General features: G+C 39.9%; 1 protein-coding gene across 1 annotated transcript in view; it reads right to left on the bottom strand.

The window, feature by feature from the left end:
* Positions 1-20,812, bottom strand: part of LYST (lysosomal trafficking regulator) — a 155,805-nt gene that overhangs the window by 70,924 nt on the left and 64,069 nt on the right. The window contains exon 16 of the mRNA XM_060243203.1: positions 11,665-11,855. Coding sequence (XP_060099186.1) covers positions 11,665-11,855 — 191 coding nt within the window. The remainder of the gene's footprint in view (positions 1-11,664; positions 11,856-20,812) is intronic.

The following is a 20,812-nucleotide window of genomic DNA, read 5'->3' on the forward strand; positions in this document are numbered from 1 at the left end:
ACCTACAGAAGATGAGGTGGATGGGTAAGAAACAAATTCTTAAGATTGGGAGATATAATGAACTGGGATAAATGGGATTTCCCCCCCCAATATATTATAGCTACAAAACCCAGCCCTTTTTAGATCTGAAGTGCTGGATTCAGTGATATGCTCATGCAAGGATCATGGATTTTCCCAACTTTCTTTTCCCTCCAGTTTCGGCAAGGGGGGGGGGGAGAATCAGGCAACAATCATCTCCACTTCTTTCTTCCACTAGGCAAGCCAGTAAAAGTTCAGTTCCTGAACCAGAACTATCTTAAAGTTATCCAATGAATGAAGTATTCAAAAGGAAAACTACAGGTCTAACTACATATAACATTTTTCCCCAGGGTCATCACCTGGTTTGGTGGAGAGGAACATCGAAGCCGGGCACTTTCCAGGAATGAGCATGGCCTATTTGGGCTAACACTGCAGCACATGAAGAGATGGGGCTCAGCCCCCCCCCCTTGCTTTTTTCCTGACCTGACACAGAATTGGGGGTGCTGTTTAATATATTTTGGGCCACACGTTTATATGCCGAGCTCTTCCAGTTGTTTAGTTAAGTGCCATCAAGTAGTTTCTGACGTAGGGCAACCCTATGAATTAATGACCTCCTAAACATCTTATCATTAACAGCCTTGCTCAGATCTTGCAAACTGAGGGTCGTGGCTTCCTTGATAGAGTCAATACATCTCATGTTGGGTTATCCTCTTTTCCTGCCTTTGATTTGTCTCAGCATTACTGTCTTTGCCAGGTCTTCTCATAATGTGACCAAAATAGCCTCAGTTTGGTCATTTTAGCTTCTATGCATAGTTCAAGCCTGATTTGATCGAGAATCCACTTATTTGCCTCTTTAGCAGTCCGTAAAATGGAAAGTAATAAATAAATAAAACTCTCCTCCAATACCAAATTTCAAATGAATCAGTTTTCTTCCTGTCAGTTTTCTTCATTGTTCTGCTGTCACACCAATATATAAAGCAGCAGTCAAGTTGCACCTTTAAGACCAACTAAGTTTTATGAAGAACGTAAGCTTTCGTGTGCTAAAAACACACTTCATCAGACGAAGGGATCAGGTATAGTGGGCTGAAATACATACAGTTTGTTGATTAAAAGGGCAAACTGGCTGGGATCACATGGTGGAACAGTGTGATCCCAGCCAGTTTACCCTCTTAATCAACAAACTGCATGTATTTCAGCCCACTATACCTGATCCCCTCATCTGAAGAAGTGTGTTTTTAGCACATGAAACCTTACATTCTGAATAAAACTTAGTTGGTTTTAAATATGCACTTGACTCCTGCTTTGTTCAACTGCTTCAGACCAACACAGCTGCCCACTTACACCAATATATAGTAATAGTTAGGGATGGGCACAGACTAGGAAATCGGTTCAGTTCATGAACCAAATTAGTTTGTGAACTGCTTCAAATGAAAAATGTCCCCAAGGGACTAGAGGCTCCAAAATCACAGGGGATCTCCAGCTGACTCTCCTTTACATGCCCACCAAGTTTGGTGAACACTGTACTTCCAGGGTTCTGAGTTACAGGCCCACAAACAAAGTGCCCTGAAAGTGCTTTTCAATGAGAGGTCATGCACCAGTTCAAGAGTATATTAAACGGACCCTGGATGAGCTAGAGACATCCACCTTGCAGAGTGCCTCCTGGGGATACCCCTCCGTATGCCCAACAAGTTATGTGTGGGTTGGATTTGGAGGATCCGAATTATGGACCCCCAAGCAAGGGGCTCCAGGAAGGTAATTTGTGGAGAGATGTTGAGTATGGAGAAAATGGAGGTAATATGGGGGCAGAGCATAAAGGAAACCCCAGGCAACAGAACCCCAGAAAGCAGAGGGGTGGGGTGGGCGTTATAGATGCACAAGAAAGGGGAGACCCCAAGGCAATCTATGGAACAATTCAGGCAGGAACCCCAGGAGAGAGGGGAGGTGTTGGAGGAGAGAAAGAAAGAAAGCCCCAGGCAGTGGCTATGGAACAGTGCAGGCAGCAAAATCCCAGAAAGTGGTAGGGTAGAGATGCAGAGGAAGAAGGCAACCCCAATGCAACGACTGTGTAACAACTGAGGGAGGAGTCCAGGAAAAAAGTGGGGTGTATTGGAGAATAGTGAAAAGGGCACCCCAGGCAGCAAAACCCCAGAAATGGGTGGGGTGGGTGCTAGAGGTGCAGAGGAAGGTGGCAAAGTGGGTAATAGATCAGAGTTGTCCACTGAAATGGTGACAAACAGTATGGACTGTCTGCCAAAGTCTCGAGGCGGCAGGAGGAAGGTTGCAGGCCTAGCTTGCCTGGGAAATTATAGATGTTTGTATGCAAATGCTAGAAGTGTTCAAAGTAAAATTGGTGAGTTGGAATGTTTAGTGTTGGGAGAAAACATAAGACATTGTGGGAATTTCAGAAACTTGGTGGAATGAGGAGAATCAGTGGGACAAGGTGATTCCTGGATATGTTATATCAGAAGGATAGGGAGGGAAGGGTTGGAGGTGGGGTGGCTCTGTATGTCAGAGAGGATATACAGTCCAGTAAGACTGGGGTCAGAGAATGAGATTCCCTTCTAGAAATGCTTTGGGTTGAAATAGAGGGCCCAAAAGGAAATTTAACTATGGGAGTTTGTTATCGCCCACCAAATCAAAAGATAGAGGACGATTATAATATGATGGAAGGATTAAAGAAAGTGGCTAAACATAAAAACTGTGTCATAATAGGTGATTTTAACTACCCGCAGATTGATTGGGTCAATATGTGTTCTGCTCGAGAGAAAGAGATGGAGTTTCTTGATGCTCTCAAGGACTGTGCTATGGAGCAGATGGTCTCAGAACCTACCACGGGTGGGGCGATCCTGGATTTGGTCCTAAGTAATGCCCAAGACTTGGAGAGAGAGGTAAAAGTGATCGCAACGCTTGGGAGCAGTGACCATAACTTTATTGATTTCACCATTTGTATAAATAGGGAGTTGCCCCAAAAGACCAGCACAACCACGTTTAACTTTAAAAGGGATAAATTCTCTGAGATGAGGAGGCATGTGAAGAGGAAACTGAAAGGAAAGGTAAATACAGTCAAAACCCATGGGGAAGCTTGGAGGCTATTTAAAACTACTATCCTAGAAGCTCAGATAAAATATATACCACAAGTTAGAAAAGGCACAAACAGATATAAGAGAAGGCCTGCACAGTTAACAAACAAAGTAATGAAAGCTGTAAAAAATAAGAACTCCTTTAAGCGGTGGAAAGCTAGTCCAAGTGAGATTAATAAAAGGGAACACAGGCTGTGCCAAATCAAATGCAAGACTGTGATCAGGCAGGCAAAAAGGGACTATGAGGAGCGTATTGCAAAAAACATAAAGATCAACAATAAAAATTTCTTCAAATATATCAGAAGCAGGAAACCAGCCAGGGAGGCAGTGGGGCCCTTGGATGACCAAGGGATAAAAGGATTACTGAAGGATGATAGGGAAATGGCTGAGAAGCTGAATGCATTTTTTGCCTCCGTCTTCACTGTGGAAGATGAGAAGTGTTTGCCTGCTCCAGAACCACTAATTTTGAAAGGGGTGTTGAAAGACCTGAGTCAGATTGAGGTGAGAAGATAGGAGGTCCTACAACTAATAGACAAATTAAAAACTAATAAGTCACCAGGTCCGGATGGCATACATCCAAGAGTTCTGAAAGAACTCAAAGTTGAACTTGTGGATCTTCTGACAAAAATATGTAATCTTTCATTGAAATCTGCCTCCGTTCCTGAGGACTGGAAGGTAGCATCTTTAAAAAGGGTTCCATCTTTAAAAAGGGTTCCTCCATCTTTAAAAAGGGTTCCAGAGGAGATCCGGGAAATTACAGGCCAGTCAGTCTGACTTCAATACCGGGAAAGTTGGTAGAAACCATTATCAAGGACAGAATGAGTAGGCACATTGATGAACACGGGTTATTGAGGAAGACTCTGCATGGGTTCTGTAAGGGAAGATCTTTCCTCACTAACCTGTTACAGTTCTTTGAGGGGGTGAACAAACATGTGGACAAAGGAGACCCGATAGATGTTGTTTACCTTGACTTCCAGAAAGCTTTTGATAAAGATCCTCATCAAAGGCTTCTTAGAAAGCTCGAGAGTCATGGAGTAAAAGGACAGGTCCTCTTGTGGATCAAAAACTGGCTAATTAATAGGAAGCAGAGAGTGAGTATAAATGGGCAGTCTTCGCAGTGGAGGACGATAAGCACTGGGGTGCCGCAGGGCTCAGTACTGGGTCCCATGCTCTTTAACTTGTTCATAAATGATTTGGAGTTGGGAGTGAGCAGTGAAATGGCCAAGTTTGCAGATGACACTAAATTGTTCAGGGTGGTGAGAACCAGAGAGGATTGTGAGGAACTCCAAAGGGATCTGTTGAGGCTGGGTGAGTGGGCGTCAACGTAGCAGATGAGGTTCAGTGTGGCCAAGTGCAAAGTAATGCACATTGGGGCCAAGAATCCCAGCTACAAATACAAGTTGATGGGGTGTGAACTGGCAGAGACTGACCAAGAGAGAGATCTTGGGGTCGTGGTAGATAACTCACTGAAAATGTCAAGACAGTGTGCGATAGCAAAAAAAAGGCCAACGCCATGCTGGGAATTATTAGGAAGGGAACTGAAAACAAATCAGCCAGTATCATAATGCCCCTGTATAAATCAATGGTGTGGTCTCATTTGGAATACTGTGTGCAATTCTGGTCACTGCACCTCAAAAAGGATATTATAGCATTGGAAAAAGTCCAGAAAAGGGCAACTAGAATGACTAAAGGGTTGGAACACTTTCCCAATGAAGAAAAGTTAAAACGCTTGGGGTTCTTTAGCTTGGAGAAACGTCGACTGTGGGGTGACATGATAGAGGTTTACAAGATTATGCATGGGATGGAGAAAGTAGAGAAAAATACTTTTTTCCCTTTCTCACAATACAAGAACTCGTGGGCATTTGATGAAATTGCTGAGCAGTCAGGTTAAAATGGATAAAAGGAAGTACTTCTTCACCCAAAGGGTGATTAACATGTGGAATTCACTGCCACAGGAGGTGGTGGCAGCCACAAGTATAGCCACCTTCAAGAGGGGGTTAGATAAAAATATGGAGCAGAGGTCCATCAGTGGCTATTAGCCACAGTGTGTGTGTATATATATATGTGTGTGTGCGTGTGTATATATAATTTTTTTGGCCACAGTGTAACACAGTGTTGGACTGGATGGGCCCCTGGCTTGATCCAACATGAATTCTCTTATGTTCTTAAAGCCAAGGCAATTACTGTGGGATGATTCTGGCAGAAAACCCAGGAGAAAGGGGGGGATTTGAGATAGAAAAGAGTGAGAGAACACAAAGTGGCCATTCTAAAGTGATCTAGGCATGGACAACCCAAGGAGAAGCGGCGGGAGGGAGGATGAAAAGCAGTAACACCCTTCGTAGCAGAGAAACAAGCAGGAAAAGAAAGGAATTGCAGCACAGAAATCTGGGAAAGGCAATTCCCCCAGGCCCCTGTCAGACTGTTGATCAAAAATCTTGGGTGGCAGTGTGTATCAAGCCAGGAGATCCAGCAATCTTCCCCAGGCCCACCAGCAATGCTATTTTGCAAACACAAGGACACCCAGCACTCCCAAAGACCCAATGCGAACAAAGATGTGCGCAGCTCCATTGCTTATATACACCCCTCTCCCAACACAAAGAGTAGAGATGGGCATCTGATTGGCAAGCAGTATTGCCTGTCAAGCTTGAGAAGGTCTCTTTTGGTGTTTCCAGGGCTGCACAAGACCATTGCCGTCAGCTTTTTTATGTGAAAGTTTCTGGGTGGGATTTTGACTCTGAGTGCTTCTGAGCCATGGCGAAAAACTCAGGATAGATCTGCGCTTAGCACATGATTCCCGAGCTGCAGCTTGCGAACTTCAAACCAGACAAAGTTCAGCTCAGACTTCCAAGTCTAACCCAGTTCATGTCCATCCCTAGTAACTGGGAACAATATAGTATGAGCAGTCTTCATCTTGGTTAGCAATGACACATCCTTGCACCTAAGAATCTTTTCTAGCTGCTTCATGGCCGACCTTCCCAGCCTCAATCACTTCTGATTTCTTTGGTTTTTGGTTGCTGAAAGAGCCAAGGAATAGAAAATCTTGAACCATCTCCATTTCATTACCCTCAATCTTAAAGTTGTATAATTCCTCAGCAGTCATTACTTTTGTCTTTGTGATGTTCAGCTGTAATCCTGCTTTGGCACTTTGTGCTTTAACCTTCACCAGCAGTCGGTCTTCACTATCTTCTGCCAGTAATCTCATGTCATCAGCATATCTCAAATTGTTAATTGTCAAGCAGTTTTATTATTCCATAATTGTCTATGTTTATCAGAATATGACTGCCATGCTGTACCTGTTACTAACCCTGAAATAAAGCTGAGACACATCAAAGTAGAAAGTTAGTCGGCGCCTCCCCCCTGCGCCTCTTTTGCTTTTACTAATAAATGCAGGAATTCGCTCTTTGAAGATAAAGCCTCCAGGGACATTTTCCCAGGCCAAGCTTGGACCCAGGAAGTATAACCGCAGGGAGATAAAGTACTGTGTGAAGTTTCACATGTGAATACAGGACTGTTTAGTAATTGTAGCTTTGTTGATAGAACCTTTGATGTGTCATCTTTAAGTATACACTCTGCCATTACTCTGTATCAGTTCCAATTCTTGGCTCAATAGAAGCACATGGATTATCAATAAACCTACACTTTGTTTCAAATCAAGGACTAGTTACTTTGAAATCCGCTTGCTTGACATTAATGTTCCTTCCTCCAATATTCACTTCACCCTCATCCAGCTTCTTTATATATTCTGCAGACAGTTTGAACAGATAGTTCCTTGTCTGACACCTTTGCCAGTTTGAAACCATTCTGTTTCTGTTTCTCCATATTCTGTCCCTAACAGTAGCCTCTTGTCCAGAATATAGGTTGCACATCAAAATAACCAGATGTTGTAGCAGACCCACTTCTTTTTTTAAAAAAACAAACTTTTCATGACCCACACAGTCAAAAGTTTTGCTGTAATCTGCAAAAAAAGCTGATGTTCTTTTTTTTTTAATTCATTTGGAATTAATATCTATTATGTGCATATATCACATATTTATACATCTCATATAAATACACTTCGTTTTTTGCTTGTTGTCTTCTAGAAATCAAACTGAATACTAACAACAAATAAATAAACAAGTCCTTCCTCTTTATCTTATTTCCTTTCTTTACCCGATTTCACCCGATCCCTGTACCACTTTTTCTAATCATAATTATATTCTTTCTTTTTGTTTCCAAAACTTCTTTACTTCTTTCACAGACTACCATCTTTACACACTTAATTTTTTGAAACTTTAACTATCTTCTCTTGTGACTGCAAAAGAAAGCTGGACAGGGTTACCTCCAGAACTGGGTACTGCAGAGAAATCTCTACATTTGGAGTTCTTGGGGGGGGCACACCCACCACTTCCAGTTTGGTGTAGTGGTTAAGTACCTGTACTCTTATCTGGGAGAACCGGGTTTGATTCCCCACTCCTCCACCTGCACCTGCTGGAATGGCCTTGAGTTAGCCATAGCTCTGGCAGAGGTTGTCCTTGAAAGGGCAACTGCTGTGAGAGCCCTCTTAGCTCCACCCACCTCACAGGGTGTCTGTTGTGGGGGGAGAAGATATAGGAGATTGTAAGCCGCTCTGAGTCTCTGATTCAGAGAGAAGGGCAGGGTATAAATCTGCAGTCTTCTTCTTCTTCTTCTTCTTCTTCTTCTTCTTCTTCTTCTTCTTCTTCTTCTTCTTCTTCTTCTTCTTCTTCTTCTTCTTCTTCTTCTTCTTCTTCTTCTTCTTCTTCTTCTTCTTCTTCTTCTTCTTCTTCTTCTTCTTCTTCCTTGCTAATCCATTGGCTTTAACAGTTCATTTTCCAGTTTCCATTCCCATTTATCATAACTTTGTTCTATCTTCTAACTATATACATATTCTCCTATTAATTACTCTCAACTAATCTTCAAAAAAACATAATTTCCCAATTCAAACACTTCCAGTCTTTTGTGTAATTACACCGTCTATTAGTTCCTGGCCTGATGCCTCATTATATGCAGTAAATGTTTGATTTTCCATATTGACCACTAGATGGCCTAGCGGTAACCATCTATACTGAATTCCTTTATCACGTAAAATCTTCATTGTTTCTCTCAGTCTCCTCCTTATATTAATTACTTCAGCTGGAATATCAGGAAATTAAAAAAAAAAACTATCATGACTTCAAGTCACAGTCCCTGTTTTTCCCTGGCGATTTAAAAAAGTTCGTTCTTCATCTGTAGTTGTTTAAATTCAACAACAATGTCTGGGGAAACATTATTAGGAGCCTTTTTGGTAATGTTTAATTGGAAAGCAGAGGTGACAATCTCTTGGGAAGGCTCTGCTTCTCCTTCTGTGAGAAGAATCTGACTCAACCATCTCTTTAAAGCTGTAGTAAGGTTTTCCATCTCTCAAAAATTTACAGATATTCCATGAAGCTTGGCCTTTCTTTCTCTCAATTATAACTCTTGAAGTATGATCTTATTTTTGGCCCAACACTCAAAATCCTTAAAAGTCTTTCAAATCCTTGTCTTTTTTGCCGTCTGATATGCAGCTTCAGCTTTCTCATCAATTGTTTTCAACGCTGCAGTGAGTTTATCCAATTTCTTGTTAATTGGTTCGACTGACTCTTTAAGAAGTCCAAGTTCCCTTTTTAATTGTCTAACCTCTCCACTAAGAGATCTTATATTATTCTTAATTTCATTCTTTATCTCTGTTAGGGCATGCAGTATCTCAGTCTGTTCACTGCCATTTCCTCTAACAGAGAAGTCTCCACGTCAGAATCTCCATATTCTTCTAAGTCAATATTACCCTTTCTAGGAGGTCTATAGGGAGGGTTTTTAGTACCTTTCTTTGCTCTGGTCCTTCCCATACTTGACTTTGATGTTCTTTCCAAAATTGACTATGTTTTCTGGGAGTAGTCATTAACCTTCTGCAGGAATAGCAGGAGTGTAAGAGGGATGCAACTGGCCCGAAGCTCAGTCGCCATGCCCCCCCCCCCCCGGTTTTCTTCTAAAATTCTTTTGTATACTCTAGTAACCAACATAAATGTGCAGTATGATCTAATTTTCAATATTAACAATTCACGGCCTCTGTATCACTACAGCTTCTGATACTGTTTAGACAGAATAGAGCTTCTCCATCTTCTGATTTATGTAATCTGTTTGACTTCTGCATTGGCCATTTGGTGACATCCACATATATGATTGTCCCTGAAATGGGTTCGCAATGAAGAAATTGTTGTATTCACAGAATTCTATGAGTTGCTCTCCTGTACAGTATTATAGTCCTTGATTATTTGCACTACATCTCACCTTATTATCACAGCAACTCTGGGTTTTTTTGTTATTTCCTGAGTAAAACACTTCATAATTTTCTTACTGAAAATGTCCTAATCCAGGCCACTTTATTTCACTCACTCCCAGGATTGCAATGTTTAAACATTCAATTTCTCATTTTAATATTTTGAGGTTACATTAATTTATACTGCTCACATTCCACATTCCTATTATATGCATCAAAAGCTTTGGATGCTTTCCTTTTGCATCCATTCACATTAACTAATGAACATCCTTTTGGCTTTAGTCCAGTTGCATCATTAAGAATAGTGCTTTTCATACTTATCCTCTGCTCTTCCCCAGTAGCTGAGTGCCTCCAACCTGGGGGCCTGTCTGTTAGCACTACAACTTTTCTCATTTGGGACTGTCTTATCATAGGGTTTTCAAGGTATGAAATGATCAGAAGTGGTTTGCTATTGCCTTCTGCTGCACAGGACAAACCAGAGTTAGATGAATAACTGGTCACTGCCATTGTCCTCCAAAGATTTTTCTGCCTCTATCACCACTGGAACAGTCTGTTCTCTTCTACTGATGTGAGTGCTGAATCCTGAAGGGGGTGGATGCATCTCAGTCTAGGGTCTCAGCTGTGACCATTCCACTTTGAGTGACTCTGCTAAGAGTTCAGCTTCTTGACAGAGTCTAAAGTCCTTAAAGCATTGTTCTCAGCTTTGTGGACAGACACAAACTCCCTCACCCAAGAGCGCAACACTTTACATTTCCACAGTGGGGCAAATACTGCTTGGAATGTTTAAACACTGCAATCCTGGGAGTGACTGAAATAAAGTGGCATGGATTACTGCTTTCTGTCCATTTCAGGTCAGGAAAAAAAATCTGTAGAGCTGGAAGTGTAAGCCCCAATTCTCTTTGTGCTATGTCCTTACCTGAATTGGACCCACACTCACCTGGGAAGTACAAAACTGCAGAACACACTTTTCCACCAAACCTGAGCATGTCCCTGAGGAAAACATAATGTCTTTTTAGAAGCTAAGGGGGATGGGAGAGAAGAAAGGCTGAAATCCTGAAGGCACTTTCCTGGGTTATTCCATTTTGGGGTTATTCCACAGAATAATATAGGATTACACCTGCGTTTAGGATTGCTCCCAAAGTGTCCTGCTGCAGAGAAAAGTGAACACACTACTGCTGGTTGGTATTTAGAAGAGGAAGTTGGGAAAAATACCTTCTCACTTGGCATGCACACATGAGAAGCTACCTGTTAGTTTCCAGGCTAAAGATCTAACATGTTCGAAAATGGTCTCTGGACAAGAGTCATCTCACCACTATGACAATACAGAACTATCAGGAGGAATTTAATTTTGTTTTCATTCAAAACATGAAAATAGCTATCAGAATGTAATGTTCCAGTATTTCAACTGTACAAAGAGTGACATATGCAATTTTCTGGTTACCTGACCCCTCTTTAGTCTCATATAGTTGTCCAGACAAACAGTAACATAATAAAAAATCTTAATAACTAACACAGTAATAGGTTTATTAGTTCATAAAGCAGCAAATACCAGCACTCTTTATATAAAACCAAGAACTGAGACATGTATGTGTGGGGAGAGGGAAGGAAAATAATTCACTCTCCTGTACTTTACATTACAGTACAAATATATTGTACTATATTACACCATAGTATAAATATATTGGTTGTAAATATTTAAGTCTTGAAAAGAAAATAGAATTAAAGCAATATCTTTCAAAAGTTATTTTTTGCCTAAAATCACTGTGCTCCCTTAAGCCCTCTCCATCCCATCAAACATTTTATTTTCCCCTCCTGCCAATCTGTTCACAACTTCACTCCAACACATTTTCTGAAGTGGTCTTTCACCTAGTGTTCCCTCTAAACTGAGTTAGCTTGTGCTAGCTCACAGATTTTTAACCTCCAGCTCACACATTTTTGTCTTAGTTCAGGAAGGATGACCCCAGAGCACAATAATTTATGCAGTAGCTCACAACTTTAATACCAGTAGCTCATAAAGTAGAATTTTTGCCCACAGGACTCTGCAGCTTAGAGGGAACATTGCTCTCACCCCCTTTCTTTTATGCTACATTGTTGCAATGAAGCAGACACAGCTAGAAAAAAAAATATCCCAGAGTGCCAGACAAAAATATGTTTACTATATATGCCACATTTGATTAGCCCTCACCCTTTCTTGCTCAAGAAGAGCTGAACTCTAAGCAGCTATAGAGTAAAACATACACTTAAAAATAACTACAACACACTAAGTTACATACTTACAATTAATGGTCCTGTGTCCACCTCTCTCTTTGTCATTAAAAATTCTTTAATTTGTTCACATTGCAGAATCTCTTTATCTATGTATTTGGAATAATCCATGATTATTTTGCCATATTTACAAGGCATTACAGATGTGAAATCTGGCCCACAAGCACAGAGATAAAAAGCTTCTTCTGGACCAATTTTTGCACCTATAAAAATAGAAGCATACTTTGACTCTTTTGATATGTGCTGCTTCTTATGTAATAAACAATCCATATACCACAACTGCCCCAACTCTTGAGTTAGAAGATTAACAGGCAATTAGTGATTCGACAGAACATCTAGGACAGATCACCATAAGGCTGATTTTCACACTTGGTTGCCCTGGCTTTTTCAAAAGAAAGTTATGAATATATGAATGAAACCTTATAGATGTTGGTGTAGCACCTATATCTACACTCACGTAATCTATAAATCATATGTGGGCTCATCCGTGAAAAACTAAATCTGTGGCTCAGGCCCACACTGACTAAAAACAGAAATTTCTACAAATTTTGGGTTTTCCCTAGGTTTGCAAAAAAATCTGAAAAACTTTAAAAATTACACTGCAGAGGTTTAAATCTCCCCAAAAATGATAACGCCCTACCATCTATTCTGCAGCAGAGTCCAGGGAACCAGTCCTGGCCAGGTGGTAGTCAAGACAAGGAGCTCTGCTAGATTCAATGCTACTGCAGAGTCTGGCCTGGCTTTGCCAGTGGAGGACCCTGGAAACTTCATGAGTCCAGGCGGTGCTGGCAGACTCAAGAAGTTACACAAGGTTTGGCTGCACTGGCAGGGGACTCCGGCAGTTGTGTGGGGCCCAGGGTAGTGGTAGCTGTGGACCTCAGGAACTACACAAGCCTTGGCTGCTGACTTCTCACAGTGAATTCCATATTTAAATCCCTTTCTGCATAAAGTAGCATTTTCTTTTATCTGTCCTGAACCTACTGCCCATCAGCTTCACTAGATGCCCTTGAATTTTAGTATTTTGGGAGAGAAACAGAAATGTCTCTGTCAATTCTCTCGCTCCATAATTTTATAAATCTCTATCATGTTCCCCCTTAGTAAATTCTTTTCTAAACTGAAAAGTCCCAGATTCTTCAGTCTTTCCTCATATGGAAGGTACTCCACTAATCAACTTGCTTGCCCTTCTCTATACCTTTTCCAGCTCTGCAATGTCCTTTTTATGATACAGAGACCAGAACTGTACACAGCAGTCCAAATGAGGCCACACAAGAGATCTGTATAGGGGCATTACTATAGCAGCCATTTTATATATATATAAAACAAGTTTTTATTTTTGCAACATATTGAAATATTTTTAAACACATACTTTAAGATTTTAACCAATACATTACAAATTTCCTCCTCCCCCCAACCCTCAGTTTCTTGACCTCCACCGGTGCTTAAAATAATTAAGAAAAAAAGGTAAAATTCACAATTATAGAATCTTCACTTACATTTCCAGTTATCTTAAAATCAAATAAACCAAGACTATGTGTTAGTAATTATTAAAATTAGCTTTCTATTTTTTCATCATCTAACCACCTATAAAATTGTATATCAAATCAGAAAGCCATATTAACAACTTTATCTTCCATTAAAAGTTCATGTAATATTATCAAAGACCACTATATGTCTCTTGACTTTCCATTGTCTTTCAACATATTCTTGAAACTTCTTCCAATCATCCTTAAATTTTTCTGAATTACAGTCTTTTAAGATTCTAGTAAGTTTGTCCACTTCACTCCAGTGTAGCACTTTTAAGATCCAGTCCCATTTCTCTGGTATTTTATCTTGCTTCCACATTTGCTCATATAATGTTCTTGCAGCTGAAAGCAAGTACCACAACAATGTCCTATCTTGTTTCAGAAAACTTTCCATTTGTAAACCCATCAGAAAGATATCTGGTGCTTTCTTAATGTCATAACCCAAAATTTTCAAGGCCTCTTGTTGGATCATTTGCCAAAACTGTTTTGCTTTTTCACAAGTCCACCACATATGGTAGAAAGAACCTTCATGTTTTTTACATTTACAACACCTACCTGATATTTGATTATTCATTTTTGCTAGTTTCTTAGGTGTTATGTACCATCTATACAACATTTTGAAACAGTTCTCTTTAATATTGTAACACGTTGATAGTTTCATAGAGTTCTTCCATAGGTGTTCCCATGTCTCCATTTGTATTTCTTTGTTCACATTTATTGCCCATTTTATCATTTGAGGTTTTACTACTTCCTCTTCTGCAGACCATTTCAGTAGTAGCTTATAAGTCCTTGAAATCAATTTTTCATTCTCACCCAACAGCATTTTTTTCAATTCTGTTTGGTCTTGTCTTATTCCTGCGTTCCTAATATCCTACTCCACCATGCTTTTGATTTGTTGCAATTGGTACCAATTAAATTTTTCCTGCAATTCTTCCACCGGTTTTAATTCTACCTTGCCTCCCTGCATCTTTAGCAGTTGTTTATATGATAACCATTTATCTTCCTGTGGATCTGACGATAACTTTATAACTTCTGTTGGCACGATCCATAGTGGTTTTCTCTCATCACCATATTTATTATATTTTTTCCAAGTATTCAACAAGTTTCTTCTTATATAACGATGTGAAAACAAACCATCCATCTTCTCCTTCTCATATAAGCATGCCAACCAAAAACGTTCCCATGGCCTTCTAATGCCAATAATTTCCTGTTAAGTAAAGTTATCCAGTCCTTAATCCATACCAAACAAACAGCATCATGGTATAACTTAAAATCGGGCAAATAGAAGCCACCCCTCTCTTTTGCATCCATCAAGATTTACATTTTGATTCTTGCTTTTTCCCCCACCCACACAAATTCTGAAACCTTTTTTTGCCAATGATTAAATTGTTTGATGTCTTTCACTATTGGAATTGTTTGGAAGAAAAACATTCTTGGTAGAACATTCATTTTGATTGCAGAGATCCTACCCAGCATAGACAAATTCAGTTTATTCCACTTTAATAAATCTCCAATTTTACGCCAAAGCTTTTCATAATTGTTTTTATACAGATCAATGTTTTTCATCGTAATCTCAACACCTAGATATTTTACTTTCGAGGTAACTTCACATCCAGTTACGCTTTGTAATTCTTTGTTTGCTTAATGACAGATTCTTACTTAAAATTTTTGATTTTTCTTTATTTATATAAAACCGCCAACTCTCCATACTCTTTAATCTTATTTAACAACAATGGCATAACCTGTAACAGATTTTCATTAATAAACATCACATCATCTGCAAAGGCCCTATATTTGTAAGAAAAACCTTTCAATTTCAGCCCCTCTATTTCTTTATCTTCTTTGATTTGCATCAGCAAAATTTCCAAAGTCATTATAAATAGCAACAGAGATAGAGGGCAACCTTGCCTTGTACCTTTACTTATTGCCATTTGTTCTGTCAAATCTGCATTCACACAAAGTTTAGCTTTTTGTTCTGTATAAGTTGCCATAACTATTCTTATAAAATCATTTCCCAATTTCAATTTCTCCATCACCGCAAACATAGTCCCAATTAAGATTGTCAAAAGCGTTCTCTGCATCAGCAAAAAATAATGCCACCTCTTTTTCTGGATACTTTTCATAATATTCTACAATGTCTATTACTATTCTGATATTGTCTCTTATTTGCCTTCTGGGGAGAAAACATGCTTGCTCTTCCTGAATGAAAGTGTTTAGATGCTGTTTGAGTCGTTCTGCTAGTATCCTAGCAAATATTTTATAATCATTATTGAGTAATGAAATCGGTCTATAATTTTTAACACACGTGGCATCTCTGTCTTCCTTTGGTATCAATGAAACGACTGCTTCCTTCCATGTATTTGGCACTTTCCCTTCTTGTCTAATAATATTCATCAACTTTTGGAGCTTCGGTACTAATGCGTCTTTATAAAATTTTGCTGAGAAGCCATCAGGACCCGGTGCTTTACCTAATTTCATTGAACTAATTGCTGCTTCTATTTCAGCTTTTTCAATTGGTTCATTTAAGGCTGTTTCCATGGTTTCTGTTAAAGGCTTTACTTTTATTTTCTGCAAGTACATTTCAATTTTCTCTTTATCTACATGTTGGCCTTTAAATAGTTTGGCATAGTATTTATAAAATTCCCTCTTAATTCCTGCTTGATCCACAATCTCTTTACCTTCAACTATAATTTTGTTTATAAACTTGTTCTCCTTTTTTTCCCCTCATTTGCCACGTCAGTATTTCTTGGGTTTGTTGGCTCCTTCAAAAGATTTCTGCTGCAGTCTTTTTAGGTTCCATTCCATCTCCTTATTCAATAGATGCTTCAATTGGCTCTGTAAAATCATAATTTCCCGCAAAATTTTCTTTTCCCCCAGTCTCTTTCTTAATTCTCTTTCTTTTTTGCCTATTTCCTTTTGTAAATCCACCATTTGTTTTTCCTTGTCTCTTGTGTCTTTATTGTTCAATGTAATTAAGATTCCTCTCATTACAGCTTTATACGCGTCCCACACAGTCGGAAACTGAACGTCCTGATTTTCATTTATTTGGAAGAAAGCTTTAGTTTCTTTTTCAAGCGATGCCACTGTTTCTACATTTTGCAATAAATCCTCATTTAATCATCTCCTCACCTTTTTCCTGACTTTCACCAACCACAATAATGGATTATGGTCTGCACCAATTTTCGGAAGAATCTCTATTTTATTAGTAATAAATCTCAGGTCTTTGGTGGTCCATAACATGTCAATTCTTGAGGAGGAGTTTTGCCTTTCTGAAAAGGTGTAGTCACGCACATTAGGATTGAACTTTCTCCATACATCCTCCAAACCTTGTTTTGTTAGTTCAAAAAATGACTTTGGTAATTTGCCGTCTGTATTTTTTTTCCTGAATATGTCCAAAGAATTTTTAATGGTTCCATTAAAGTCTCCCATTAACATTATCTGATCATATGTCACTTGGTCTAACTGTTGCATAATACCTTTGAAAAAATCATTCTTTGCCCCATTTGGGGCATATAGTCCCAATAACGTTTTTTTTTTTCCCATTTAACACCACCTCCACTGCAACATATCTACCGTCACTGTCTTTAAAAATCAACTTTGGCTCCAATTCTTTTTTAATGTAAAAAACCACCCCCTTTTTTTTCCTTGGCCAATGAAAAAAATTCTTCACCTAAAAATTTATTCCATAAAAATTTATAATCCATTTGTTTGACATGTACTTCTTGTAGACAAAGCTAAGACCTTCTGGTAAAATTCATCTATATCTTATTCCCTTCGCCCCTAGCTTTTCTGTCAATTTTTTGAAATGTCTTCTGTCACTTATAACTTTCCTTGGCAGCTCCTTCATTATTCTTATTCTGCTTTCTTCCACCACCATTGCTTTTTCAAATTGTTGACTTAAAATCCTTCCCACCATGTCTCTTGTAGTAAATTTTACTACCACATCCCTTGGTAGCTTGTTCTTTCTAGCAAATTCAGAGTTAACCCTGTAAACATAGTCATATAAGTGTCCCGTCACCTCAGGGTCCTCTCCCATATACTCAGCAATGATTGTTGAAATATACTTCTTTAAGTCCTCCTGGTCATTTTCAGGCACACCTCTTAGACGGATCATGTTTTCCATTAACTTACAATCTTGTAGTTTGCTTTCTCCTGCATTTTCTTAATGGTAGCATCTTGATCTTTAACTTTAATTTCTATTTCCTGAGTCTTTTGAGCTGTAGCTTGTGACTCTTTCCTGAGCTCTTCAATCTCTTTTTTAATTTCTTTCTTGACTTCTTCAGCACTGGAATTATTTCCTTTGTTAGTTTCTTCTCAGTTCCAATTGCTAAGTCTTTCATCTCCGTCAACAGCCTTGTCTCCATCGCATCCAATTGCTCTTGAACTTTAGCCATTTTTCCTCCTCCCAGTGAACCTGATCTTAATCTTGTAAGCCTTGGTTCCAACTTTTGATCAGACATCACTGTCCTCCCATTGCACAGAATGGGCTTGTAGGTTGACCTCACCAATCAGCAAACCAATGATATATTCCAATAGATTAGGGCATGCCCTTTCCAACAAGCCCAAAATCGCCGTCCTCTGAGCTTCCTAACTCAAGATATTAATTTTTAATTTTTTTAAAAAATCCAAAATGGCGGCTACGATTTTTCCAAGCCCCTTTTTTCAAAAACTTTTCCTTTTCCCAATAAGCCTTAAAATTTATTTTTAAACATATAGTCCAAAAAGTTTCTTCTTTTTAAGATGATTGCTGTTGGTTTTATAAACTTTTAAAGTCCCGTTCTGTTTTAAAAATATAAAACCTTTGACCATTCTTTAACGGCAGCCGATGTTTCTCTATGATTTCTGGCTCTAGAGATGTCCCCGGAGGTTTTAAACAGATCTCTTCTTCAGTGTTCACTTCCTGACTTTCTAGCCATGAAGTCTCATTCTCTATGATTCAAAGTCTCTTGATAGTTGTAACACGTCACTTCCTGTTTTGTCTTGAAGCTCAGCACTCTGTTATGTTGGGGTATTTTTTTTCAAAGCCGCAGGTATGTCAAACATCAGTTATTTTCCTATATTTTCCTGCTTATTTTAAGTTCCAAAAAGTCCAAATTTACCCCCTTTTACTTCTTCTTAGCTTTAAGCTCTTATAGTTCCTTCCAGATCTTAAATATTTAACTTTAAAAACCTTATTTTAGTCCCAGAGTGGTAGATAACAATCTTTACCTTAACAAAAAGTCTCTGTCTTCTCACACCGATCTTTCTTCCTTCAGCTGTTATTGTAATCCATAGAAAATTGGAATCTTGATGAGCTTAAGTCAATTTAATGACCCAGGAGACCCTTTGTAGATGATGGAATGCAATTCTTCACCGGGGGCTCTTCAAAGCCGGAAAGGAATCCCTCTGGGACTCCTCACCAGCCAAAGTAAACCCCCTCAAAATTCTCCAAGCATGTCATAAACAGTTTCCTCACTGGAAAAAGTAGACAGCAGGCGTTGAAATCGCCTTTTATGTCCAAAACAAAGGCTCCTATCCACTCCTCTTGCAAGAAGCAGGTCAACTCTCCATTTTCCCAACCCAGTCATCAGCCGTTTTATTCTCAATCCCTTTCCTAATCCCCAACATAGAGTTTGCCATTTTCATCACTGCAGTACAGTGGGTTGATACTTTAATGGAACTAGCACCACTTCTGAGAATGCTACCTTTGAGGTCCTGGCCTTTATCTTTCTGCCTAGTAACCTACATTTTCCCACCAAGATCACACAACTACATTTCTCAGTGTCACCAGTCCCAATATGCACCATGACTGCTGAGTAGGGGTGGGCATGAACCAAAAAAATCCAATTCAGTTCAGGGCAGTTCTCAAACTGGACCCCAAACCAAACCAAGAGGCCCCAAACTGAACCAGTGAATTTGGTTCCTCCGTTTTCTTGGTCACAGGAAGCTGTGGTCAAGACAAAGCGGGAATGCCCGGGAAGGCTAAACTTAACAGCTGATGGGTGGACCCGCCTCTTTGTTAGGTTCAAATGGCTGACAGCCACTTCACTGGTTGGCTTGCAGCCATTTCAACCACTAATGCCAGCCCCTAAGGTCAAGAGCCTGGGAGTGCTCCTGGAGTCCTCTCTAACAATGGAGGCCCAGGTAGCAGCTACTACCAAATCTGCCTTTTTTCACCTTTGGTGAGTATGGTAGCTAGCCCCTTTTCTGGAGCATGACAACTTAGCTATGGTGATCCATGCTACAGTCACTTCGAGAATAGATCACTGTAATGCTCTCTACATGGGGCTACCCTTGACCCTAACCTGGAGACTACAGCTAGTGCAGAACACTGCAGCATGGCTGCTGATGGGGCTCCCTAGATGGGAGCACATTTGGCCAGTGCTAAAAGAGCTGCACTAGCTGCCTATTGTGTTCTGAGTCTGTTTCAAGGTGTTGGTTATGACCTTTAAAGCCCTTTATGGTTGGAGGCCTGCCTATCTACAGGACCACCTTTCTCCGCATGTTCCCCAGAGAGCACTGCATTCAGGGACACAAAATCTACTGTTCATCCCCGGATCAAAGGAAGCCAGGCTATGCTCCACACAGGCTACAGCTTTTTCGGTGGCAGCACCAGAAATGTAGAATGCTTTCCCAGAGGCCATAAGGGCCCTGCGGGATTTTTCACAATTCCGCAGGGCCTGTAAGACTGAACTGTTTTGACAGGCCTTCAACACCTGAATCCGGGAGAGAACCACCACCTCTCACCATTGAGGAGCTACAAATATCATGAGATCATTAACAGAAAAAGAGATCCCGCCATATCAAAGTGTATAGCACCGCAAAATGTTTTGAATGTATTTTATTGGTTTTAAATTGTTTTATATAATTAATTGTTAGCCGCCCTGAGTAAGCTTGCTGAGAGGGTGGGATACAAATTTAAAGTAATAAATAATAATAAATAAATAAGCTATTAAACTGAAATGGCTGGAAGCCATTTTACCAGTCTATTTTACTCCCTCCCACTTGGAGGGGAAGCAAAACTGACCAGTGAAATAGCTCATAGCCATTTAAACCTAACAGGTCAGCTATGGACCATGCTGCTTAGATTTAAGGTTTAAATGGCCCAAATCAGACAAAAGTCCAGTAGATGTTCGACGAAGGTGCCTTCCCAAAACAATCTTTTGGTAGTCTGAATTGGCCCAAGTTCATGCCAAACTTAGCTTGTAAGCCAGTGTGTTCCCATTTCTACCACTGACTCCTCAGCACTATCTATCAACTATTTAGATAGCACATGATGTTCACAGCCTTCACACCAGGCTGGCAAGTCACCATGAGATCAAAATGCCTGTCATAGACCCCACTCTCTATATTTCTAATGATCAAATCATTCACTACCAGAAGGCCACCTCCTCTCATCCCTCAGGGATAGCCTTGGCATAAGATGATATCAGTCCATCGACCAAGGAAGGGGTCTCTTCTACCAAATCACATCCCTATTCCTCAGACTAATGGCCTCCAACCTCAAGACTCCCACTCTTCACAATAGCAAAAAAACTGCCAGCACAGCAGTGGAACTGTTCTGCTAAGTCTCTGAGGATCCCGTCTCCAAACCTGTCTCTCTGCCTCAGCTTCTCCAGGTCAACAACCCCAACCTCAAGGGAATAATCCTGTTCCCT

This window comes from Heteronotia binoei, chromosome 1 (genome assembly GCF_032191835.1).
Source record: "Heteronotia binoei isolate CCM8104 ecotype False Entrance Well chromosome 1, APGP_CSIRO_Hbin_v1, whole genome shotgun sequence".
NCBI classification, from domain to species: domain Eukaryota; kingdom Metazoa; phylum Chordata; class Lepidosauria; order Squamata; family Gekkonidae; genus Heteronotia; species Heteronotia binoei.